This window comes from Cervus elaphus, chromosome 15 (assembly GCF_910594005.1).
Source record: "Cervus elaphus chromosome 15, mCerEla1.1, whole genome shotgun sequence".
NCBI lineage: Eukaryota > Metazoa > Chordata > Mammalia > Artiodactyla > Cervidae > Cervus > Cervus elaphus.
Window position 1 is genome coordinate 59,876,171 of NC_057829.1, and position 22,213 is coordinate 59,898,383.

Consider the following 22,213-nt stretch of genomic DNA (forward strand, 5'->3'; position numbering starts at 1 on the left):
CCTGCCAACTAAATATAGGGTCAGCAAAATGTTGGGACTGCAGTAGGGTACCGCACAGTAATTCCAGAGCACCTGCTCTTCCTCCAGTCATGATCCTGTGTCTTAGTTATTGAGTCTCCATACCTGAAAGGTGTGCTCTGTGTGTCTGGCCACAAAGTCGCCTTCGTTTATTCTGTGACTTGGTGCATACTTCAGGCCTGGCACTGTAGATACCAAGACACAAAGACTGAGCCCTCCCTTCAAAGAATTCATGTTTTAGCAGGATACAAAAATAAAGAATTAAGATTCAAGGTGATTTGTGCTTCATTGAAAGCATGAATATAATACTGAAGAAAGCCAGAGAAAGCAAGAATCTACTACCTGAGGAAATACAGAATGTAGAGGAAATATAACATCTGGCCTAGACCTGGAAGGAAGATTAAGAGAAGAACATCTTAGTCAAGAGGAACAACATGAGATAGCTGGAAACTGATGGTGTGTTGGAAGTTGATAAAGAGCGGCTTCACTTAGAACTGAGAGTACAGGGTGTGGCTAATGGAAGGAAAGATCATGGGACATCAGACTGGATAAAGAATGTGAAGAGACACGTCAAGCCATTGAACTGTACCCTATAGGACAAGTGGAAAGAAATTTAAAGTTTAAAAACTTAGGTCATCACATGTTTATACAAATCTTCTGAAAGCACACTGGGGAAAAATCTTTGGCAGAATTTTGTACCAGAGGTAGAAAGGGAAACACGGATATATGAACCTTCACACCGTTCTTCTCCCTTCTGCCCACTGGAAAAGAAATGTGAGTGTGTTTCTAGAAGAAGATGGATGGAAACTTGAAATTCCAAAAGAGCAGTTATAATGTGAGAATACTTACCGAAATGGTTAGCATAGAGCTGACACTCAAATATCTGTTGAATGTAGGGTACTTGTTAAGATATGACATTAGGTGGATAACAAGTTTGTCTATCCTTATTACTGTCCTTCTGTCTATCCAACCAGTCTTTCATCCCTCCGTCCACTCACCCTTCCATTCAATGACTCATCAAATCGTTAACTGGGTATTCTCTGTGCCTGTCATAAACACAGTATTCAAAGAATAACTATCCTCTGTGTCTGCTGTTTTCAGGAAATGGATTTGTGTGGGAGAAGGCCTGGCCTGTATGAAGCTGTTTTTATTCCTGACCACAATTTTACAGAAATTTTACCTGAAATCTGTGATTGATCCAAAGGACATAGATACCACTCCTGTTGTCAATGGATTTGCTTCTGTGCCTCCCTTCTATGAGATCTGTTTCATTCCCATCTGAGGAAGGGCAGGCCATCTGGCTGCTGCTGTGCAGTCATCGGCAATGATATGAGGGTATCATTCACCTCCTTCCCACTTCATCCTGTTTCCTGGAATGCCTTCTCTGACCTCTCCCCTCATCTCCCCATTCCCTCAATATCCAGTGAGCACCCAACCTCCACTAAAGACAGTTTCCTGAGCTTCTCTGTACATGTGTATGTAATAGTCTCTATACTCTGTTACTACTCTTCACACTCTGATCCTCATCTATAATGTGGGTATGAGAATTCCTGACTACAAAATCCAAATGAACCAGTGAATGAGAAATACATAACTATTGAATATTAACACGAGTCTCTTGGATATTTGTGTATCTGTGTGGTTATGTCTGGGCTTCCCAGGTAGTTCTAGTGGTAAAGAACCCACCTGTCAACTCTGGAAACCTAAGACATGTGGGTTCAACTCCTGAGTTGGGAAGATCCCTGGAAGAGGGCATGGCAACCCACTCCAGTATTCTTGCCTGGAGGATCTCATGGACAGAGGAGCCTGGTGGGCTACAGTCCATAGGATCTCAAAGAGTTGGACATGGCTGAAGGGACTAAGCTCCATGTTATGTCTGTGATATGGAGTGTGTGTGTGTGAGAGAGAGAGAGAGAGAGAGAGAGACAGAGAGAGACAGAGAGAGAGATTCCAAAACAAAACCAAAGGAATCATGGAGTCATTGAGCCTAAGGCTGATGAGAACAGTATATTGGCTTACCTTCTAACATGTCAATGAATGTTTCCCTTCCAAGGACCTACCTTCTGTAACTCTTTATTCTAAAGAATTTTATTGGACATTCTTTCTCTTTACTTAAATGCTTTTTAGGAGTAGAGAGAGAGAAGGAAGCACATACAGCACATTTCTGTCAAGACTTGTGGAATTGCAGAGTGATATGTGTGTGTTCAGTCACTCGGTCATTTTCAACTCTTTGCAACCCCATGGACTGTAACCTGTCAGGCTCCTCCATCCATGGAACTTTCCAGACAAGAGTACTGGAGCAGGTTGCTGTTTCCTACTCCAGATAGTCTTCCCAACCCAGGGATCAAACCTGAGTCTCTTGCATCCTGCATTGGCAGGTGGATTCTTTACCACTGTGCCACCAGGGAAACAAGGAAGGATTCCTCTTTGAGGACTGAATTCATGAGAAACACAGGACTAGAGGAAGACTTAAAAACAAAAAAGAATAATTTTTGGTAACCTTTTGTTATTTCTTTAACAATGTTGATTTCATGTAATTTTTGAACCATTTTAGGGACTATCACTTTTATTTTAATAAGATAGTTTTATGTGGGTTAGTTAAGTGATATTTTAATTGATAAACACTCAAGGAACACTCATCATCTTTACTCTTTTGAGAGGGTAAAGGGGTTATTGGCGCTTGGTAGGAGGGGAAAAGTTGATATCAATGGAAGTTTTCAGCTTCAGATATTTTCTGGTCTAAGCATGTACCCTTGTAGTTATCCTTGAATTCCTGTAAGAGCTGATATGTACCGGGGATATAAGTGGACTTTGTTCTCAGGATGGTGATGTGCATATTAGACTTCTGGGGGTGGGGGCTGTCCAGGTTAAAAATAAAGCCCACTGAGGCCCGGCGGGCGGCGGCAGCAGCCTAAGAGGCCGCGGCGGCGGGTCCGAGTGGCGGAGGCGGCGCGGGCGGCGGCGGGGGGCCGGGTGGCCGGGGTCCCGGGCCCCGCAGCGGCGGCAGCGGCGGCGGCGGCAGGATGATCAAGCTGTTCTCGCTGAAGCAGCAGAAGAAGGAGGAGGAGTCGGCGGGCGGCACCAAGGGCAGCAGCAAGAAGGCGTCGGCGGCGCAGCTGCGGATCCAGAAGGACATAAACGAGCTGAATCTGCCCAAGACGTGTGACATCAGTTTCTCAGATCCAGACGACCTCCTCAACTTCAAGCTGGTTATCTGTCCTGATGAGGGCTTCTACAAGAGCGGGAAGTTTGTGTTCAGTTTTAAGGTGGGCCAGGGTTACCCGCATGACCCCCCCAAGGTGAAGTGTGAGACGATGGTTTATCACCCCAACATTGACCTCGAGGGCAACGTCTGCCTCAACATCCTCAGAGAGGACTGGAAGCCAGTCCTTACGATAAACTCCATAATTTATGGCTTGCAGTATCTCTTCTTGGAGCCCAACCCTGAAGACCCACTGAACAAGGAAGCCGCCGAGGTCCTGCAGAATAACCGGAGGCTGTTTGAGCAGAATGTGCAGCGCTCCATGCGGGGTGGCTATATCGGCTCCACCTACTTCGAGCGCTGCCTGAAATAGGGCTGGTGCATACCCACCCCTGCCAGGGCCACCAGCCCCGGCGTCCCCTGCAGATATTTATTGGGGGCCACAGGTGGGGGGACATGGGGCGGCCGGTGGGGGAATCCCATGCCCTGGCCGGCCACCCCTCCCTGCTACCCGCTCCTAGTTTGTTTTTTTTTTAACCACCACGTGATTAAGGTCGGCGCTGCCTCCCCCGACCCGCTCAGCGTTGGGAAATGAATTGGCTTGTCTAGCCCCCCGCTGGGTGTTGTCCAGCCCCACCCCCTACTCTGGGCTCTGGGGTGGGTGGTTATGGGGGTTGGGTGGCTGGGGACCCGGCACCCCACCCCTCCACCACTGGAGGTCCCACCAGGCTATTAAAGGGGAATGTTACTGCAAAAAAAAAAAAAAAAAAATAAAGCCCACTGACCCAAGTAATTTTTTTTTTCCTAAAGTTTTTTTCCCTGAAAAAACTAATATGCATTTTTTAAAAACCACTGATAATCTTACTACTCAGAGATAGTAATGGTTAGCAGTTTGATAGTGCTTTTCTTCTTTATTTACCATATGGAATAAGTGTGTGAAAAAAACTGAATTATTAATGCACTTAGTTTTGTGTGAATTCCTTCTTTGACATACTGTTATATGAACAGGCCTCTTTTCTCTTATCACTAGTGGCTGATTCACCATAACAGTTTCTTTGGCAAGAGAAGCTGTCCTCCTTTCATGAAATCCCTGAAGTCTGGGGAAATAAATATAAATTATAATACTTCTATTTTTTTTAAAAAAATACCCATTTATATTTCTCATTCCTGTAGGTCAGTTATGCCTTCATAGCATAACTGATTTTTCTTCTCAAAATAGCTTTTTTTTTTTTTCCCAAAATGGCTTTTTAAAGGAGTTCCCTGGCAATCCAGTGGTTAGGACTCTGTGCTTTCACTGCTATGGCCCCAGGCTCAGTCTCTGGTTGAGGAACTAAGATCAATATGGCCAAAAAGAGAAAAACGACAATTTAAGAAATAGCTTAACATTTTAAACATTATGGAAATGGCTCTAGTAACTCACAACTTTTTATTTTTGAAAAGTTTAAGCTTGTTGAAAGAAGAATATTCTGACCATTATATGCCCTCCACCCAGATTCAACAGTTAATACTTTCAGTTGAGCAGAGTTAATACTTGTTAACATCCCAACAATGTCAAAGTTTATTTTTCAGCTCTATTTTTATCATAACTAGTTAAAGGAGGATGATATCCCCACAGTTTATTTCTGTCTTATTCTTTTTTTTTTTTTTTTTTTTTTACCATTCTTTGAGGCTTGTGATATTTTGTTAAAAAGTTCCCTGACCATGGATTGAAACCAGGCCCTCAGCAGTCAGCTTGGAGTCCTAACCACTGGACTGCCATGGAATTCCCAATTTATGTGTTTTTACTCTAGTGTGAAATCAGAAAGTGTGATGTTTCCAGCTTCCTTTTTTGTTATCAAGATTGCTTTGGATATTTGGAGTATTTTGTGTTTTCATACAAATTTCAGGATTGCTTGTTCTATTTCTGTGAAAAACGCCATTGGAATTTTCATAAGAACTGCATTGAATATGTGATTGACTTAGATAGCATGGAATTGAATGTAGGCCCTAGAAGATATGGAATAAATTCTGTGACATCAGTCTTGGCAGTGATAATTTGGATTTGAAAGCCAAATAAAAAGTAACAAAAGCAAAAATAAGCAAGTAGGCGTATACCAAAGTAAAAGGCTTTTGTACACCAAAGGAAACTATCAGCAAAATGAAAAGGGAATCTACCAAACAAGAGAAATTATTTGCAAATTATATATTTGATGATGTTATTCTTGCAAATATTTAAAGAACTCAGGTTAATGAAGCAGACTAGAGAGTCCAGAAATAAACCCACGTACCTATGATCAAATATCTATAACAAAGGAGGCAAGAATATACAATGAAAAAAATGTCTCTTCAAAAGTAGTACTGGGAAAACTGGACAACTACATGTAAAAAGTGATTTTAGAACATTTCCTTACAATATATTTTAAAAAAAACCAAACTCAAAATGTATTAAAGACCTAAATGTAAGATATGAAGCCATAAAACTCCTAGAAGAGAACATAGGCAGAACACTCTGGCAATATTTTTTTCTGTATCTACCTACTAAGCAAAGGAAACAAAAGCAAAAATAAACAACTGAGACCTAATTAAGCCTAAAAGGTTTGCATGGCAAAGGAAACCTAATGAAATGAAATGAAAAATGAAAAGGCAACCTACAGAATGGTTGAAAATATTTGCAAATGATATGACTGACAATGATACATAAATCAATGTATCAGCTCTCACAATTCAATACAAAAAATAAAAAACTGGGCCGAAGACCTGAACAGATATTTTCTTAAGGAAGACATGCAGATGACTAACATACACATGAAAAGATACTCAACACTGTTAAGTGTTAGAGAAATTAAATAAAAACAATGAGATATTACCTTATACCTGTCAGAATGACTATCAAAAAAAAGGACACAAATAACAAATTTTGGGAAGGATGTGGAGAAAAAGGAACCCTTGTACACTGTTGGTGGGAATGTAACTTGGTCTAGTCACTATGGGAAACAGTATAGTTTCCTTAAAAAGTTAAAAATAGAACCAGCTATTCCACTCTTGGGTATATTGCACTTCACCAGTACTATTTACAACAGCCAAGATATGGGAGCAACTTAAATGTCCATCAAAAAACAAATGGATAAAGAAGACATGACATATACATACAATGAAATATTACTCAGCCATGAAGCGAATGAAATTCTGCCATTGTAGCAATACAGATGGATTTAGAGAATAAATATTATGCTAGGTGAAATAAGTCAGGCAAAGAAAGACACATACTATGATACTACATGTCCTCTGCAATGGCAGACAGATTCTTTAACACTGGACCATCAGGGATGTCCTGTTCTTTTTTATTGATAGCACTATCCCATTGCATGAATGTAACATGATATATTTACCTGCTATAATGTTAATGGACATTGAGTTGATTCCATTTTGAGGCTTCTATGAAGAACGCTGTTGTGAACACTCTAGTCCATGTGTTTGTTTTCAGGCTCACTTTTCTCTAGGGTATATAGCTAAAAATAAAATCCCTGAACTCTAGGGGTAACAGATGTCTAGCTTTAGAACATATGTTCAAACACTCCAAGGTTTTGAAATAAGTTATAATCCCATCAGCAATATATGGTAGGTCTAGCTGTACTTATGAACTCTTGGGATTTGGGGGGAATTTTAAAATTCCAGTAGATATGTATTAGTCATTCATAATGATTTTCATTTTTATTTCCTATATAACTAAAAATGTTGAGTACCTTTTTTAATTGTTACTGACCACATGAATATTCTTTTCTGTGAAATAATTGTGCAAACATTTTGCCCAATTATAAGATATCTGGACAGGGGACTTTTTAGTTATGTAATCTGGATATAAGTCCTGTTTTGGATTTATTTATTTCAGACTTTTCTCCCAGTATCTGGCTAACTTTTTGATTATATTAGATGGTATCTTTTGGTGAATAGGAGTTTTAAAATTAATTTTTAAAAGACCAATTTGTTGATCTCTTATAATTAGTCCTTTTTTGTTATATTTTTAAGAAATCTTTGCAGAGTTCAAAGTCATAGTGACTTTCTTTTATGTTTCACAGTAGAGGTTTTATAGTTTTGTTTTTCACACTTATGTCTATGTTGTGTTGTGATGTGCTCAGTTGCTTAAGTCGTCTCCAACTCTTTGAGACCCCATGGACTGTAGTCCACCAGGCTCCTTTGTCCGTGGAATTTTCCAGGCAAGAATACTAGAATGGGTTATCATTTCTTACTCCAGAGGATCTTCCCGACCCAGGGATCCAAGCAGAGTCTCCTGTGTATCTTGTATTGACTCATATGCTCTTTGCTCCTGAGCCACCTGGGAAGCCCTATGTCTATGATCCGGCTCAAACAAGTGTAAACAACTTATGAGGAGCAAGTTACATTTTTTTCCAATTGAATATCCATTTCATCTACCACTGAGATTATCCTTTCTATGCTAAATTAAGTGGTACTATCACATGGTTATAAAGCTGTGAGTCTTTTTCTAAAGTTTGTTCTATTCTAGTTTATTCCAAGTTTTTATTCTTGTGCCAATACCACATTGTCCTAATTATTTTAACTTTAAAGTAAGTCTTGATATCGAGTGTGTAAATCTTCCACCTTTATCCTTCTTCTTCAATATTTCCTTGACTATATTAGCTTCTTCGCATTTTCACACAAATTTTAGAATCAATTGATCAATTTCACAGAAGATCTGATAAGATGGTATTGAAAGACTTCCCTGGTGGTCCCGTGGCTAAGACTCTGTGATATCCTGGTGAGGGAATGAGATCCCATATGCCACAACTAAAAATCCTGCATGCCACAATAAAACATCCCCACATACCACAACTAAGACCCAGTGCAGTCAAATAAATAAATATATTTTTTAAAATACATATTTTTAAAAAGATATTTACTGAGAATTCATTGAGAATATAGTGCACATTAAGAGAACTGAAACCTTATCAATATTTTTTAAACTTATAAACTTGAAATAATTATCTATGGATTTGGGTATTCTTTAATTTTTCCAAACAACATTATGAAGTTTGCAGTGAAAAGTGAAAGTTGCTCAGTCGTTCCTGTCCGACTCTTTGCAACCCTGAATTCTCCAGGCCTGAATATTGGAGTGGGTAGCCTATCCACTCTCCAGGGGAACTTCCTAACCCAAATATCAAACCTAGGTCTCCCGCATTACAGATAGATTCTTTACCAGTTGAGTCACAAGGGAAGCCCAAGAATGCTAGAGTGGGTAGCCTGTCCCTTCTCGAACAGATCTTCCTGATCCAGGAATCAAACTGGGGTCTCCTGCATTGCAGGTGGATTCTTTACCAACTGAGATGTTTCACATTATTCATTAGATTTATTCCTAGGTATTTAAGGGGTCAGTAGGCTTATTTTAAATCATTCTTTTAACAATATCATTATTTAATTATAGCAGTACAATTCATTTTTGTATTAACCTTGTATCTAGTTTCTATAAACATTTCTCTTTATCATCAGCTGTGTACATCTATTTGGCACTCAAAACTTAAATAGAAGTTTTATTTTTAATTTCTTTAAGAAACATCCATACTGTTCTCCCCAGTGACTGTTCCAATTTACATTCCTACCAACAATGTAGGAGAGTTCCCTTTCCTCCACACCCTCTCCAGCATTTATTGCTTACAGATTTTTTGATGATGGCCATTCTGACTGGTGTGACGTGAGAGCAGTTTTGATTTGCATTTCTCTAATAATTATTGCTGTTGAGCATCTTTTCAGGTACTTTTTGGCCATCTATATGTCTTCTTTGGAGAAATGTCTGTTTAGATCCTCTGCCCATCTTTTGATTGGGTTATTTGGCAGTTTTGTTTTTTGTTTGTTTTTTTAATATTGAGCTTAGTGTGCTATCTGTTAACCTCTTGTTGATTGCTTCATTTGCAAATATTTTCTCCCATTCTGAGAGTTGTGCTATTGTTTCATAGTTTCCTTTGTTGTGCAAAAGCTTTTAAGTTTAATTAGATCTCATTTGTTTATTTTTGTTTTTATTTTAGTTACTTTAGGAGGTGAATCAAAAAAGATCTTGCTGTGATTTACATCAAAGAGTGCTTTGCCTATGTTTTCCTCTAAGTGTTTTATAGTGTTCAGCCTTACATTTAGGTCTCTAATCCATTTTGAGTTTATGTTTGTGTATGGTCCTGCAATCCCACTCCTGGTTATGTACCTGGAGAAAACCATAATTTGAAATTATTCGTGCACCCCAATTTACATGCACATGATACATGCAAATAATACATGCAGCATTATTTGCAATAGCTAGGACACAGGAGCAATCTAATTGTCCACCAATAGAAGAATGGATAAAGAAGATGTAATACATATTTATAGACAAAGGAGGTATAAATTTGGAGATTAGGATTGACATGTACACACTACTATATATAAAATAGACAGTAATAATAACCTGTTGTATAGTATAGGGAGCTCTACTCAATACTTCGTAAAGACCTATAAGGGAAAAGAATCTTAAAAAAAAAAAAGATATATGTACATGCATAACTGATTCATCTGAAACTAACACAATGTTGTAAATCAACTGTACTCTAATAAAAAAAAATTTTTTTAAAAACCTAAATAGAATATTCTTAGCAATTTGCCTTGCTCTCTTTTGTTTAGTGGCTACTCTGAACTAATGTAAAATTTCTATTCTTTGTCATTTGTATCCACCAAAGACTTTGCTCAGTTAGCTTGGTGCTCATCTAATGATTGAATAGACATTTCCTTAGTAGTCTTAGGAACTAAAGCAGTACCCTGTCTTTGCAAGAGGCTCTGTGTGTATGTTGGAGCATCCCTTCAACATGCATCCAGGCAGTTTCTAATTCAGCCTTATCCTTCACTCCCTTCTTACACAGAGCCTCCAGGTTTGCCAGAGATGACAGCTTAGGGTTTTCTTTTGATCTTTTCTGAGCATTTGTGGACTTCCAATGAAATTAAAAGATGCTGCTCCTTGGAAGAAAAACTATGACAAACGTAGACAGCATATTAAAAAGCAGAGATATCACTTTACCTTTTCCTTTACCTTCCTTTACCTTACCTTTACCTTCCATCACTATAAGTTTTCGTATAGTCAAAGCTATGGCTTTTTCAGTAATGAGGTATAGATGTGAGAGTTGGACCATAAAGATGGCTGAGCACTGAAGAATTGATGCTTTTGAATTGTGGCGCTAGAGAAGACTCTTGAGATTCTCTTGGACCGCAAGGAGATCAAACCAGTCAATCCTAAAGGAAATTAATCCTGAATATTATTTGGAAGGATGATGCTGAATCTGAAGTTCCAACACTTTGGCCACCTAATGTGAAGAGCTGAGTCACTGGAAAGACTCTAATGCTAGGAGAGATTGAAGGCAAAAGGAGAAGAGGGTAACAGGATGAGGTGGTTGGATGGCATCATTGACTCAATGGACATGAATTTGAGCAAACTCTGGGAGATAGTAAAGGACAGGGAAGCTTAGTGTGCTGCAGTTCATGGAGTTACAAAGAGTCAGATATGACTTAGCAACTGAACAACAAATGTCTCAGGAATACATCAGTTTTTCAAAGTGTTGATGAATATCTCATTCCTCAGTTTTTCCTTTTAAGCTTTTTGGTTAGTGTATTGATTTCTCCAGCTGTTATCTACAGTGTCAGGCATCTTTAGTGCTTAAAAATTGCCCCTGATTATTTTTGACAAATGCCCTAGGGAAAATACTGTTCATATTTGGCTGGCTGAAAAGTTCATCCCAGTTTTTTGGGAGGCCAACCCAATACTAGGCAGCTTCCCTGGTGGCTCAGTAATGAAGAATCCACCTGCCAATGCAGGAGACTCAGATTTGATCCCTGGGTCGGGAAGATCCCCTAGAGAAGGGAATGGCAACCCACTCCAGTATTCTTGCCTGGAAAATCCCATGGACAGAAGAGCCTGGTGGGCTACAGTCCATGAGGTTGCAAAAGAGTTAGATGTGACTTAACACATCTCCATACATCTTCATATGTAAGTAATATTAGGCGAGAGCAGAGTCAGATCAATCCTAAATGTAGGATCTTCCAGGATGACCACAGGAAGGAAACATAATAATGATCTCTGGGAACAGAGTTTTGAAGGAGTGTAAGCTCCATTCTGCCTCCTCCAGTGGCTGTTAGTCACTCAGTTGTGTCTGACTCTTTGCGACCCCATGGACTGTAGCCTGCCATGCTCCTCTGTCCATGGAATTCTCCAGGCAAGAATACTAGTGGGTAACCATTTCCTTCTCCAGAGGATCTTCCCAACGCAAGGATCAAACCTGGGTTTTCCCACATTGCAGGCAGATTCTTTACTGTCTGAACCACCGGGAAAGCCCCATCCAGTGGCTGTTAGGCCACTACTTTTCACCTATGTCCTGTAGTTTTTCAAGGTTACATCAAAGCTGGAGTGATGGGGAAGGGAATGAGGCAAGTGAAAATACCACAAACCTCACTATTCTTACTGATATTTTCCCACTTAAAAAAAAAAAAATAAACACAATACAAATTCCTGTAAGTCTTTGTATAATGCCCATAGTTCTAAAATATTTGTTCTGACAATTTTTGCCTGTGCTCTCACTGTTTTATGTTGGACAAAATTACTATAGAAGTCATTGTGTGAGTGCATGCATGCCAAGTCTCTTCAGTCGTGTCTAACTCTGTACAAACCTGTGGACTGTAGCCTGCCAGGTTCCTCTGTCCATGGGACTCTCCAGAATACTGGGGAATACTGGAGTGGGTGATTGTGCCATCCTCCAGGGGAGCTTCTCGACACAGAGATCAAACTCGCATCTCTTACAACTCCTAGATTGGCAGGTGAGTTCTTTACCACTTGAGTTACCTGGGAAGACCTATAGAAATTATTACTCTACATGGTTTCTTCAGTCTAACATTGAATAGAAGCAGCTTTTTTCAAATTTATGGGGAAAGGGTTCAGTATTTCACCATGAATTTAAATATTATCTAGGATTTGGAGATGCCCTTTTTCAGAATTAAAGAAGTCCCATTTTTCAGAATTAAAGAAGTCCCATTTTTCTCTCAATTTGCTGAGTGTTTACCCTATACAAGTATTAAACTTTATTAATTTTTGTATGTTTATTGAGAAGATCATGTTTTTTTCAGGTAAGTTTGTGTGCATGTGTGTGTCTGTGCTACACATTGTACATCAAATAATGCAGTCCAGGGCTCTGAATGACATTAATTTTCTACAGGGAAAAATATGTTCCAACAAGCATTTAATCTATGACTGAAATTATGTAAAGAAGGACTCTGGTCTTATAAGTATTCTTCAACTTCAGGCTAATCTTATTCCTTAGTTGCAGATCTTCTTCATAACCTTCAAGCTTCAACTGAAGTTGAAATGTTTACTTGGTCCATCTTTTTTTCTGATAGCCTTCAGAATCTGCAAGATTTGGAGGAGTCTTAAAGCTCCTATGTGACACCTTAGAGTCAACCTTTAAGACTCTAACCTCTTGATTTCAAATCAATAATCATCTCAAAGGTAACATCACATCAAATAAGAGGCTTCCTAACATGGACTTCCCATTCCCTCTGCTCTCTTGTCCCCAGAAATTGTCACAATTTTGATCACTCTCGCATGCTGACAAATACACACACACACACACACACATACGTGTTTGTGTATGGTCTGTGTGTGTCTGTGTGATGAGTCAGGGAAATACAGACATAAATATATATATTATATCAAGAAATTTCTATTCATTGCAATAAAATATTATCTGCAGATGATGATATTTCTATTTGAAAGGTAACTAAAAACTATTAAATCTACCAAAGAATTCAGTCCTCAGTACATGTACAGGTTTGATCAAATAGTCCTTCTGTTACAGTCATGACAGAAAAGAGAAGGACTTCCCTGGCGGTCCAGTGGTTAAGACCTCCCTTCCACTGCATGGGGTATGGTTTCCATGCCTGGTCAGGAAATCAAGATCCCAAATGCCAGGGAGCATGGCCAAAGAAAAAATTCTTTTTATTAAAGTAAGCAGATATATAATCTTTAGGGCATTATGCTTCTGTATCTATGAAAAATTAAAGTGAATATATATGTGCAGCCACACTACTTCTAAGAAACTATCCTGAAGAGACAGTAAAGGAATAATAAAAGATATATGCATGTACTAATAATAACATTTTTATATTAACAAGATTTCAAAAATAATAGAAATATCTTTGAATAGGAAGATAATTTTTTAAAATTATTATAGCTATTAACATAGTATTATGAGATACATTAACTTACACTGCTTGTGAAAATATCAATCTTATGCTATTATTTAATGTCACCAAAAAACCATAGCTATAAGTAATATGTACACACACAAACACTAAACACACACATAGATTTCTCTGTGTAGATAGATTTCTCTTTCTCAAATATAACCCACATGTATATTAATTACCTTCCCCTCTTCTTTGGTTTTATATATCTGTAAGTCTGTGTGTGTGTGTGTGTGTGTGTGTGTGTGTGTGTGTGTTTGTGTTTAATCACTTAGGGAAAGAGGAAGAACATCTCTGGAAAGACTAATAAATTCAAGTTTTATCTCATACTACTCCCTCTAACTGGAGTCACCTGATTTCTTTTGCATGTATATGCATATATACACAAACATACCCTTCAAACACATAATTATATTTTTAATAACATTGGGAAAAAGCAAAATTATACATCCAAACTATCAAGAGATCATTCCCCTAAAGAGAGAAATAGGAGCAAGAGATGAGAGCATTTTAAAAAATTTTAGCACATGGGATAATTGCCAACTTTAATTTTTAGTAAAATACAACATTTATAAGGTGCCCTCCATTTAGTATACACAATAAATGGGATGTAGCTTAAGATCTCAGGACTGTAATTTTTTTAAAAAAATTATTGGAGACAAAACTGTTCTTTTTCATGCAAAAAGACTTGAACTGAATCTTAAAGAAAATTAGAAGAGGCAGGCCTCAAGAATGTCACTGCTAAAGGTAAGGGAGAGGCGGACAATGGCTAACAGCCAGGACAGAGAGCATCAGCTTGTGTAGATGGAACTGGAGAGGCTCACTCTGCAACCTGGCAGTCAGCCCTTTCTTCAGACTGGAATGAAACACATCTCACAGACGGGTGGAATAGAGACTATCCCTTTGAAACTTGGTGCAATATCAATGTGCTTTGGATCAACCACAGGTTTCAAGGTAAAATGCTGTAAAATGCTGACCAGGAGTAAAAACAGCTCCATGCGGGCCAGGCCTTCTCCAGCACAAACTCTTTTTCCTAAAAATGACACATAAATTAAATAGTTGTTCAATTCTATTTCTAACATATCACAAAGGGAAGCATAAATAAATATGGAATGAGTAAATACATAAACAAACAAGTTAATAAAAGACAAATTAACCTATGGCTGCTATTTACACCAAAATCTGGTTTGCTTCATTTCCTCAGAACATATTTCAGTGTACATTCTCTATTAGAATAAATCTGTTCTGTATACCCATGTCAGGATCACTTTCCTGAGGCTTGCCAATAATATCTTTCTACACACACACTCACCCATCCCAAATAACATGAGCTACACACTATATTTTTTCATCTACTTCCAATTTAAGACTCAACAACAGATTTATTTCTCCTCATCTGGATTCCTAAAACTAATCTTGACCTTGTCATGTCTCTGTTTCTAATAATATTTCAAGAGCTTACCGTTGCCAAGTATAAAAAGAAATGTCACAAACTCAACACAAATATTATTAACCATTCTCTAATCCCTAGACATACTAGCTATTTCAAGTGTTATGAGTATCCAGTCATTCCTCCAACTGAAACATTGGTTCCCTCAACTCCTCCTGCTGAGATTCTCTACATCCTTCTAGAACCACCACAGGTGTCACTTGCTCTATACAAACTTCTTTGGTCTATTCAGGGGGATATAATTCACTCTCTTGCTGGTTTTCCACAAGACTCATACATACTTCTAATACAAAATGTTTCACATGAAATTATAATTATTCCTGTGTCCCACACACTGGAATATAAGCTCATAAAGTAAAGGCAAAAGGAGAAGGGATGTGACAAAGGATGAGATGGTTAGATAGTATCACCAACTCAATGGACATGAATTTGAGCAAATTCCAGGAGACAGTGGAGGACAGAGGGCCTGGTGTGCTGCCATTCATGGGGTTGCAAAGAGTCGAACACGACTTAGCAACTGAACAGCAACAGCAAAGTAAAGCCTTAGGTCTTGTAATGATACTACAGTGCCAGGACAAAGCAATCCTACAAATCCCATAAACTGGGCAGAAATCTTAAGCCAGTTTGTTATGAAACAATGGACCCAAAATTCAGGAAGTAGATAAGGAAAAGATTAGCAGGGTCTAGTTTTGAGGTCAAATTCTGGGCATTGTTCATAATCTTGGGACCAAGCATCAAGAGTTCCTTGAAACCTGTTTTCCTGGATGTTCAATGAGGAGTAAACCTCCTATTTCTATCCCTATTTCAATTCCTTCTGTAGAAAAGGCCCTTCACCCTCTACTTTCTACCCTTCTCCTTCAGACTATGCTGAACACTCTCCATTTCTCCATCTTTCCAGATCCATACTGTGTTTATTTTTCTTTTACACCTACTGTGTGTTTAGGAAGTTGATTTCTATGGACTACATAACCCCAGTAGTTAGTTCCCTTCTTCACTGTGAATAAACTCAGAGGATTAGACATTGAGAAGGTTAGACTATGCCCTCCCTCAGTCCCAGCCTGTCAGGCCAGTTTCAGCAGTGGCTGTATTCTCCAATCTATCGACCCCTCTCCTGCTGAGGCATCCATTCTCTCTTTGCTAAAGATCTGCTTGGGTTCCAGCAACACCCTCCTTCTCCCAGTCCTTCTGACATAGGATAGCAACATTGTCCTACTGATGCTCATCCCTGAGTACTTGACCACTTCTTGCTACTTCACTTAATAATGTCCACACCTCTGAAAACAATCTCTTCATTAAACTGCCTTTAATGAAACTTTTTGAGTACCTTGCCTCTTTCTTTCAAGGTCCTCCCCAAATTAAAGGAAGATACTAAAATATTTCTTCCTGCAAGAAAATTTCTCTTTTGCTTCAACTACTCTGTCCTCTGCCCCACCCCAAAAATGTAAGATTCAGGAGCTCCTCTCTCTAGGTTTCCACAGAAGCCTTTTGAATAGTACTTGTCTCTCTGGAGTATCATCACCTGTTAACTCGCATTCCTCTTTCTTAGAGGAGAGCTGTCCCTTATTCACATTTCTATCCCTGGATCTGAGTGAGCATGGGTCTACTACATATAAGGTCCTCAGAGAATTTATTGAGTAAATGGCATCTCTGGACAGGGGAGAAAAGTCTCAGTGGAACTAGACTTCTATGAGGAGCTCTTAAGATTATCAGGTGAGAAGGCAGAACTCAGTGAGTGCAGCCTCCAATCCAATCAGAAATTATCTACACCTTGGGAGTGGTGCCTCTGGCCTCATGAAAATGACAATTTGTCCAGCTCAGAGTTGCCTCCATACAAAGCCCTTCCTCCTCTCATTTGACCTCTGATGTACAGACAAAAATGAATCATGCTTGCCTGCTGAAAAAGCCATGAAGTGGTCAGTCTTCTTAAAGTTGCCACTCTCATCCAGGAAGTGACCAGGATCAAACTGCCCTGGGTTGGGAAACTCCTTATCATCATGCAGGACAGAAGTCAGAGATGTTAATATGACTGTGCCCTGAGATAAAGAGAAACACAATAACTAGATTATAAAGAAAGTCATGGAGTTTGAAAAAATGCCTTATCTAATCCTTTTATTTTATAAATGAGGTGGCTGAGGCACAAAATAAAACATATTTTATTCTCTCCATGTCAAAGAACAAATTAATGACCAAGCCTAACAGGTCTTAAGTCATATGATGCCATATAAATGATTTATGATTCAATCATATAAATCAAAGTGGCAGTCCAGGGCATTGTTAAGTGATTCCAAGGCTAATCATCTTCAGCTTGTAGCCTACCAACAGCACTTGCTCTTCAGAAAACTAAGGCAGGTGCTTTGTTCTTAACAAATAAATTGGAGCATTGTTTAAAAGTGCTGATGTCACTAAAAATTCAGTTCATTCTCTTTGGAACTGAATATAGGATCCTCTTCAAATATGACCTGATTGGTCATATTCTTGAAAACTATTCAGTTTCCCTCTAAGATGAGAAACGGACAAGTATCCCTCTTACTGCTATGTTTTTTCAATGTAATTGCTGCATATGCTGTGGAAACAGGAAGGAATTTCTGGGTTTTAGTAGGGTTTTCACAAACTCAGAGATATAGTACATAATGATTTGAAGCTTAGTTTTTATCATCAATCAAGTATTTCTCTCTTAAATTAAGGTTTATGACCATAGGTAAGTTGTTTAGCATTTCCATGCCCTTTACAAAAAGTTTGCCAACCTTGCTTTAAAGCAAAATTTATAACATTAATAGTATGTTCATAATATAAAAAATATACATGTGATAACTTTAGCATAAAGGAAGTGGAGCAAGTTAAATAGCCATATACAACTGTAGTGTTTTTGTATTTTAAACAGAATTTAATACTATTAATTTTAAGACTGTAAATATTTAAGGATGCAAATTGTAACCTCAGGGGTTTCCCAGGTGGTACTAGTGGTAAAGAACCTGCCTGCCAATGCAGGAGACACAGAAGACATGGGTTCAGTCACCGGGTCAGGAAGATCTCCTGGAGGAGGGCATGGATTGCAATGAAGGAGGGCAATCCACTCTGGTATTCTTGCCTGGAGAATTCCATGGACAGAGAAACCTGGCAGGCTACAGCCCGTAAGGTCGCATAAGCAACTTAACACATGCAAATGCACTGTGATCTCAAGAGAAACCACTAAAAAAAATAGTTTGATGTGAACAGAAATTTACAATAACACAAAAACTTACACTATTCCAGAAGAAGGAAGAAAAGGAGAAATAATGGAATATAAAGGAGGACAAACAAAAGTGATTATTTAAATATATAATTATTCCAAGAATAATAAAACAATGAAGGAGGAAGAGTGTAATATAAACTGAGTGAACAAGTGGATCAAAAATGATAGATTTATAGACATAAAACACCTATTGATAATTATATTAAATTTTAATGAACTAGGCATTCCCACTTAAAAGTCAGAATGCACTTAACAGACATATAAGGAAGACTCCATCCAAAAGCAACAGAGCATGTTCTTCTAAGCACAGATGAAAGATTCTCCAGGATAGATCATATGATAGGATACAAAAAAGGTATTAATAAATTAAGAAGATTGGAATCATATCAAGTATCTTTTCCAACCAAAATAGTATAAATCAAGAAATCAATTATAAGAAGAAAACTGGAAAATTCACGAAGATGTGGAGATTAAACAATGTGCTATTGAACAATCAATGATCCAAATAACAAATCAGAAGAGAATCAAAAAGTACATTGAGACAAACAAAAATGTAAGCACAGCATATCAAAACTCATGAGATTCAGGAAAAGAAGTTCTAAGATGAAAGTTCATAGTGAGGAGAGGTCCTAAGATGGTGAAGGAATAGGACGGGGAGACCACTTTCTCCCCACAAATTCATCAAAAGATCATTTGATCGCTCAGCAATTTCCACAAAACAACTTCTGAACGCTGGCAGAGGACACCAGGCACCCAAAAAGGCAGCCCATTATCTTCGAAAGTAGGTAGGACAAAATATAAAAGATTAAAAGAGAGACAAAAGAGTTAGGGATGGAGACCCATCCCTGGAGGGAGTCATGAAAGAGGAGAAGTTTCCAAACACCAGGAAACCCTCTCACCAGTGGGTCTGTGGGGAGTTTTGGAATCTCAGAGGGCAACATAACTGGGAGGAAAAATAAATAAATAAATAAAACCTACAGATTATGCGCCTGACAGCAACTCACAGCCGAGAAGTAGCCCAGATGCTAGAGTCCACCACCAGCAAGTGGGGGCTGAACAGGGAGGTGCGAGTGGCATTGCTTAGGGTAGGGACCAGGCCTGAATTCCCTGAGGACAATCTGAGGGAGCTAACATGAGATAGCCACCCAAACAGTGGGATAGCCAGAGAGAGAGAGAAAAAAAAGAGAGTGAGAACTTTCCTATGAAAAGCTCTAAGGTAAGGCACTGCCAGCCTGCTCACCTAACAAAAGACTAAGCAAGTACCAGAGGAGAGCTAGCCGGCTGCAGACCGGCCCATCCCCCGCTGGAGGCAGAGAGGCAGGCAGGCGACAGCCAGAGCCAGAAACTGGCAATCTCGGCCCCAGAGAAAGCATCTTCTACAAAACTGTGAGCAGGCTCCCAGTTACTAACCAAGTCTTCCTGGGATCCTGGATGGTTGACATCCACCGGGAGGGTCACAGCCAGAGATCAGTTCCCCAGAGGAGACACTCAGCACACCTGAGATGGCTCCCACTGTGCACCCTGGAAACCAAGCAGCCAGGACTGGGGAAGTGATAAGACACATCGCCCCACCTGAGGGGAGTGTGCTCACCAGGCACCTGGTCACCTGAGCTGCTCAGACCTGGGAAGGGCACAAAACGCAGGCCCAACTGAGTCTGCGCCTTTATGGAGTACCCAAGAATCTGTATCTGAGCAGCTTAGACCTGGGAAGTCCACGCCATCCAGGGCCCGCTTTAGACAGTTCCCCTGCAGAGCAACCTGGAGCTTGAGATGTGTAGACTGGGAAAGCACACACACCCTGAGCGGGGGCAAACCCAGTGTGTCCAGGACACTGTGAGCACTGCCCACACACGCCAGTGATATTTGTTTGCAGTATTCCTCCCTCCCCACAGCACGACTGAACAAGTGAGCCTAAATTAATGACCACCTTTGCCTCCTTGTGTCAGGGCTGATATTAGACACTGAAGAGACTTGAAAACAGAAGAAGCCAAAATAAACAGAGGGAACCTCTTTGGAAGTGACAGCTGCAACAGATTAAGCCCTGTATTTGGCACCAACTACATTGGAAGGGGTCTATAGACCTTGAGAAGTAAAAGTTGGAACAAGGAACTATCTGAAACTGAACTGACCCCACAAAGCCCTCAACAGCTCCAGAGAAATTCCTAGATATATTTTTACTATTATCATTTTTAGATTTTTTAATTTTAAGTCCTTTATTACTGCTTTAATTTTCACTTTTATAACCATTACCTTTTAGAAAAAGACCTTATTTTTAAAGTAAATTTCATATATATTTTAATAATTTTTGTGATTGTGTTTTTTTTTTTAATATTATACTTTTGAGAGTCTAATGTCTATTCTAGATTTTTAATCTTTACTTTTTGGTATTAGTTATCAATTTGGACCTCTAAGAATCAAGTCTTCAGTACTCATTTTTACTTAGGGGTGTGATTACTGGCTTGATTGCCCTCTCCACCTGTTGACTCTCCTTTTTCTCCCCTAAGTCACCTCTATCTCCTCCCTCCCCCTTCTCTTCTCTACCCAACTCTGTGAATCTCTTTGGGTATTCTAGGCTGTGATAAACACTTAGGGAACTGAATACTGGCTAGATCTGTCTCTCTCCTTTTGATCCCCCCCGCCTCTTCTCCTCCTGGCCACCTCTATCTCCTTGCTCCTTCTTCTCTCCTCTATGTAACTTCGTGAACTTCTCTGGGTGTTCCAGGCTATGGAGAGCACATAGGGATTTGACTACTGGCTAGATTGCTCTCCCTTTTTGATTCCCCCTCTTCTCCTCCTGGTCACCTTTATCTCCCTCCTCCCTCCTCTCTTCTCCATGTAACTCAGCGAACCTTTCTAGGTGTCCCTCACTGTGGAGAATCTTTTTTCCATTAACCTAGATGTTTTATCATTGGTGCTGTATGGATAGAGAAGTCTTGAGGCTACTGCAAGAATAAGACTGAAAACCAGAGAAAAAAAGGCTTAAATCTCAAACCTGAGAACACCAGAGAACTCCTGACTCCTGGAAACATTAATCAATAAGAGCTCATCCAAAAGCCTCCATACCTACACTGAAACCAAGCTCCACCCAAGAGCCAATAAGTTCCAGAGCAAGACATACCACACAAATGCTCCAGCAATGCAGGAACATAACCCTGAGCTTCAGTATACAGGCTCCCCAAAGTCACAGCAAACCCATAGACATCTCAAAACTCACTACTGGACACTTCATTGCACTCCAAAGAGAAGAAATCCAGTTCCACCCACCAGAACACCAACAAAAGCATCCCTAACCAAGAAAGCTTGACAAGTCACTTGCTCATCCCCACCCACAGGGAGGAACCTCCACAATAAAGAGGAACCACAAACTGCCAGAATACAGAAAGGCCACCACAAACACAGCAACCTAAACAAGATGAAAAGGCAGAGAAATACTCAGCAGGTAAAGGAACATGATAAATGCCCACCAAACCACACAAAAGAGGAGGAGATAGGGAGTCTACCTGAAAAAGAATTTAGAAAGATGATACTAAAAATGATCCAAAAATCTTAAAAACAAAATGGAGTTATAGATAAATAACCTGGAGACAAGGATTGAGAAGATGCAAGAAATGTTTAACAAGGACCTAAAGAAATAAAAAAGAGTCAATCAATAATGAATAATGCAATAAATGAGATAAAAAAACATTCTGGAGGGAACCAACAGTAGAATAACAGAGGCAGAAGATAAGATAACTGAGGTGGAAGATAGAATGGTGGAAATAAATAAAGCAGAGAGGAAAAAAGAAAAAAGAATTAAAAGAAATGAGGACAACCTTAGAGACCTCTGGGACAATGTTAAATGCCCCAACATTCGAATCATAAGAGTCCCAGAAGAAGACGATGAAAAGAAAGGCCATGAGAAAAAACTTGAGGAGATAATAGTTGAAAGCTTCCCTAAAATGGGGAAGGAAATAACCACCCAAGTCCAAGAAATCCAGAGAGTCCAAAACAGGATAAACCCAAAGCAAAACACCCCAAGACACATATTAATCAAATTAATAAAGATCAAACACAAAGAACAAATATTAATAGCAGC

General features: G+C 39.3%; 2 protein-coding genes across 2 annotated transcripts in view; one reads left to right on the forward strand and one right to left on the reverse strand.

The window, feature by feature from the left end:
- The first annotated feature begins 2,906 nt into the window (after window positions 1–2,906).
- On the forward strand, window positions 2,907–3,995 carry LOC122709437 (NEDD8-conjugating enzyme Ubc12). The gene has a single exon (XM_043926800.1). It carries the CDS (start codon window positions 3,042–3,044, stop codon window positions 3,591–3,593), a length of 552 nt encoding a protein of 183 aa, XP_043782735.1. The 5' UTR covers window positions 2,907–3,041; the 3' UTR covers window positions 3,594–3,995.
- Window positions 3,996–13,849: 9,854 nt separating this feature from the next.
- Window positions 13,850–22,213, reverse strand: part of LOC122709463 (cytochrome P450 2C31) — a 38,233-nt gene continuing 29,869 nt past the window's right edge. The window contains exons 8-9 of the mRNA XM_043926857.1: window positions 16,798–16,939; window positions 13,850–14,489 (exon numbers count right to left, since the gene is read on the reverse strand). Coding sequence (XP_043782792.1) covers window positions 14,308–14,489; window positions 16,798–16,939 — 324 coding nt within the window. The 3' untranslated portion in view covers window positions 13,850–14,307. The remainder of the gene's footprint in view (window positions 14,490–16,797; window positions 16,940–22,213) is intronic.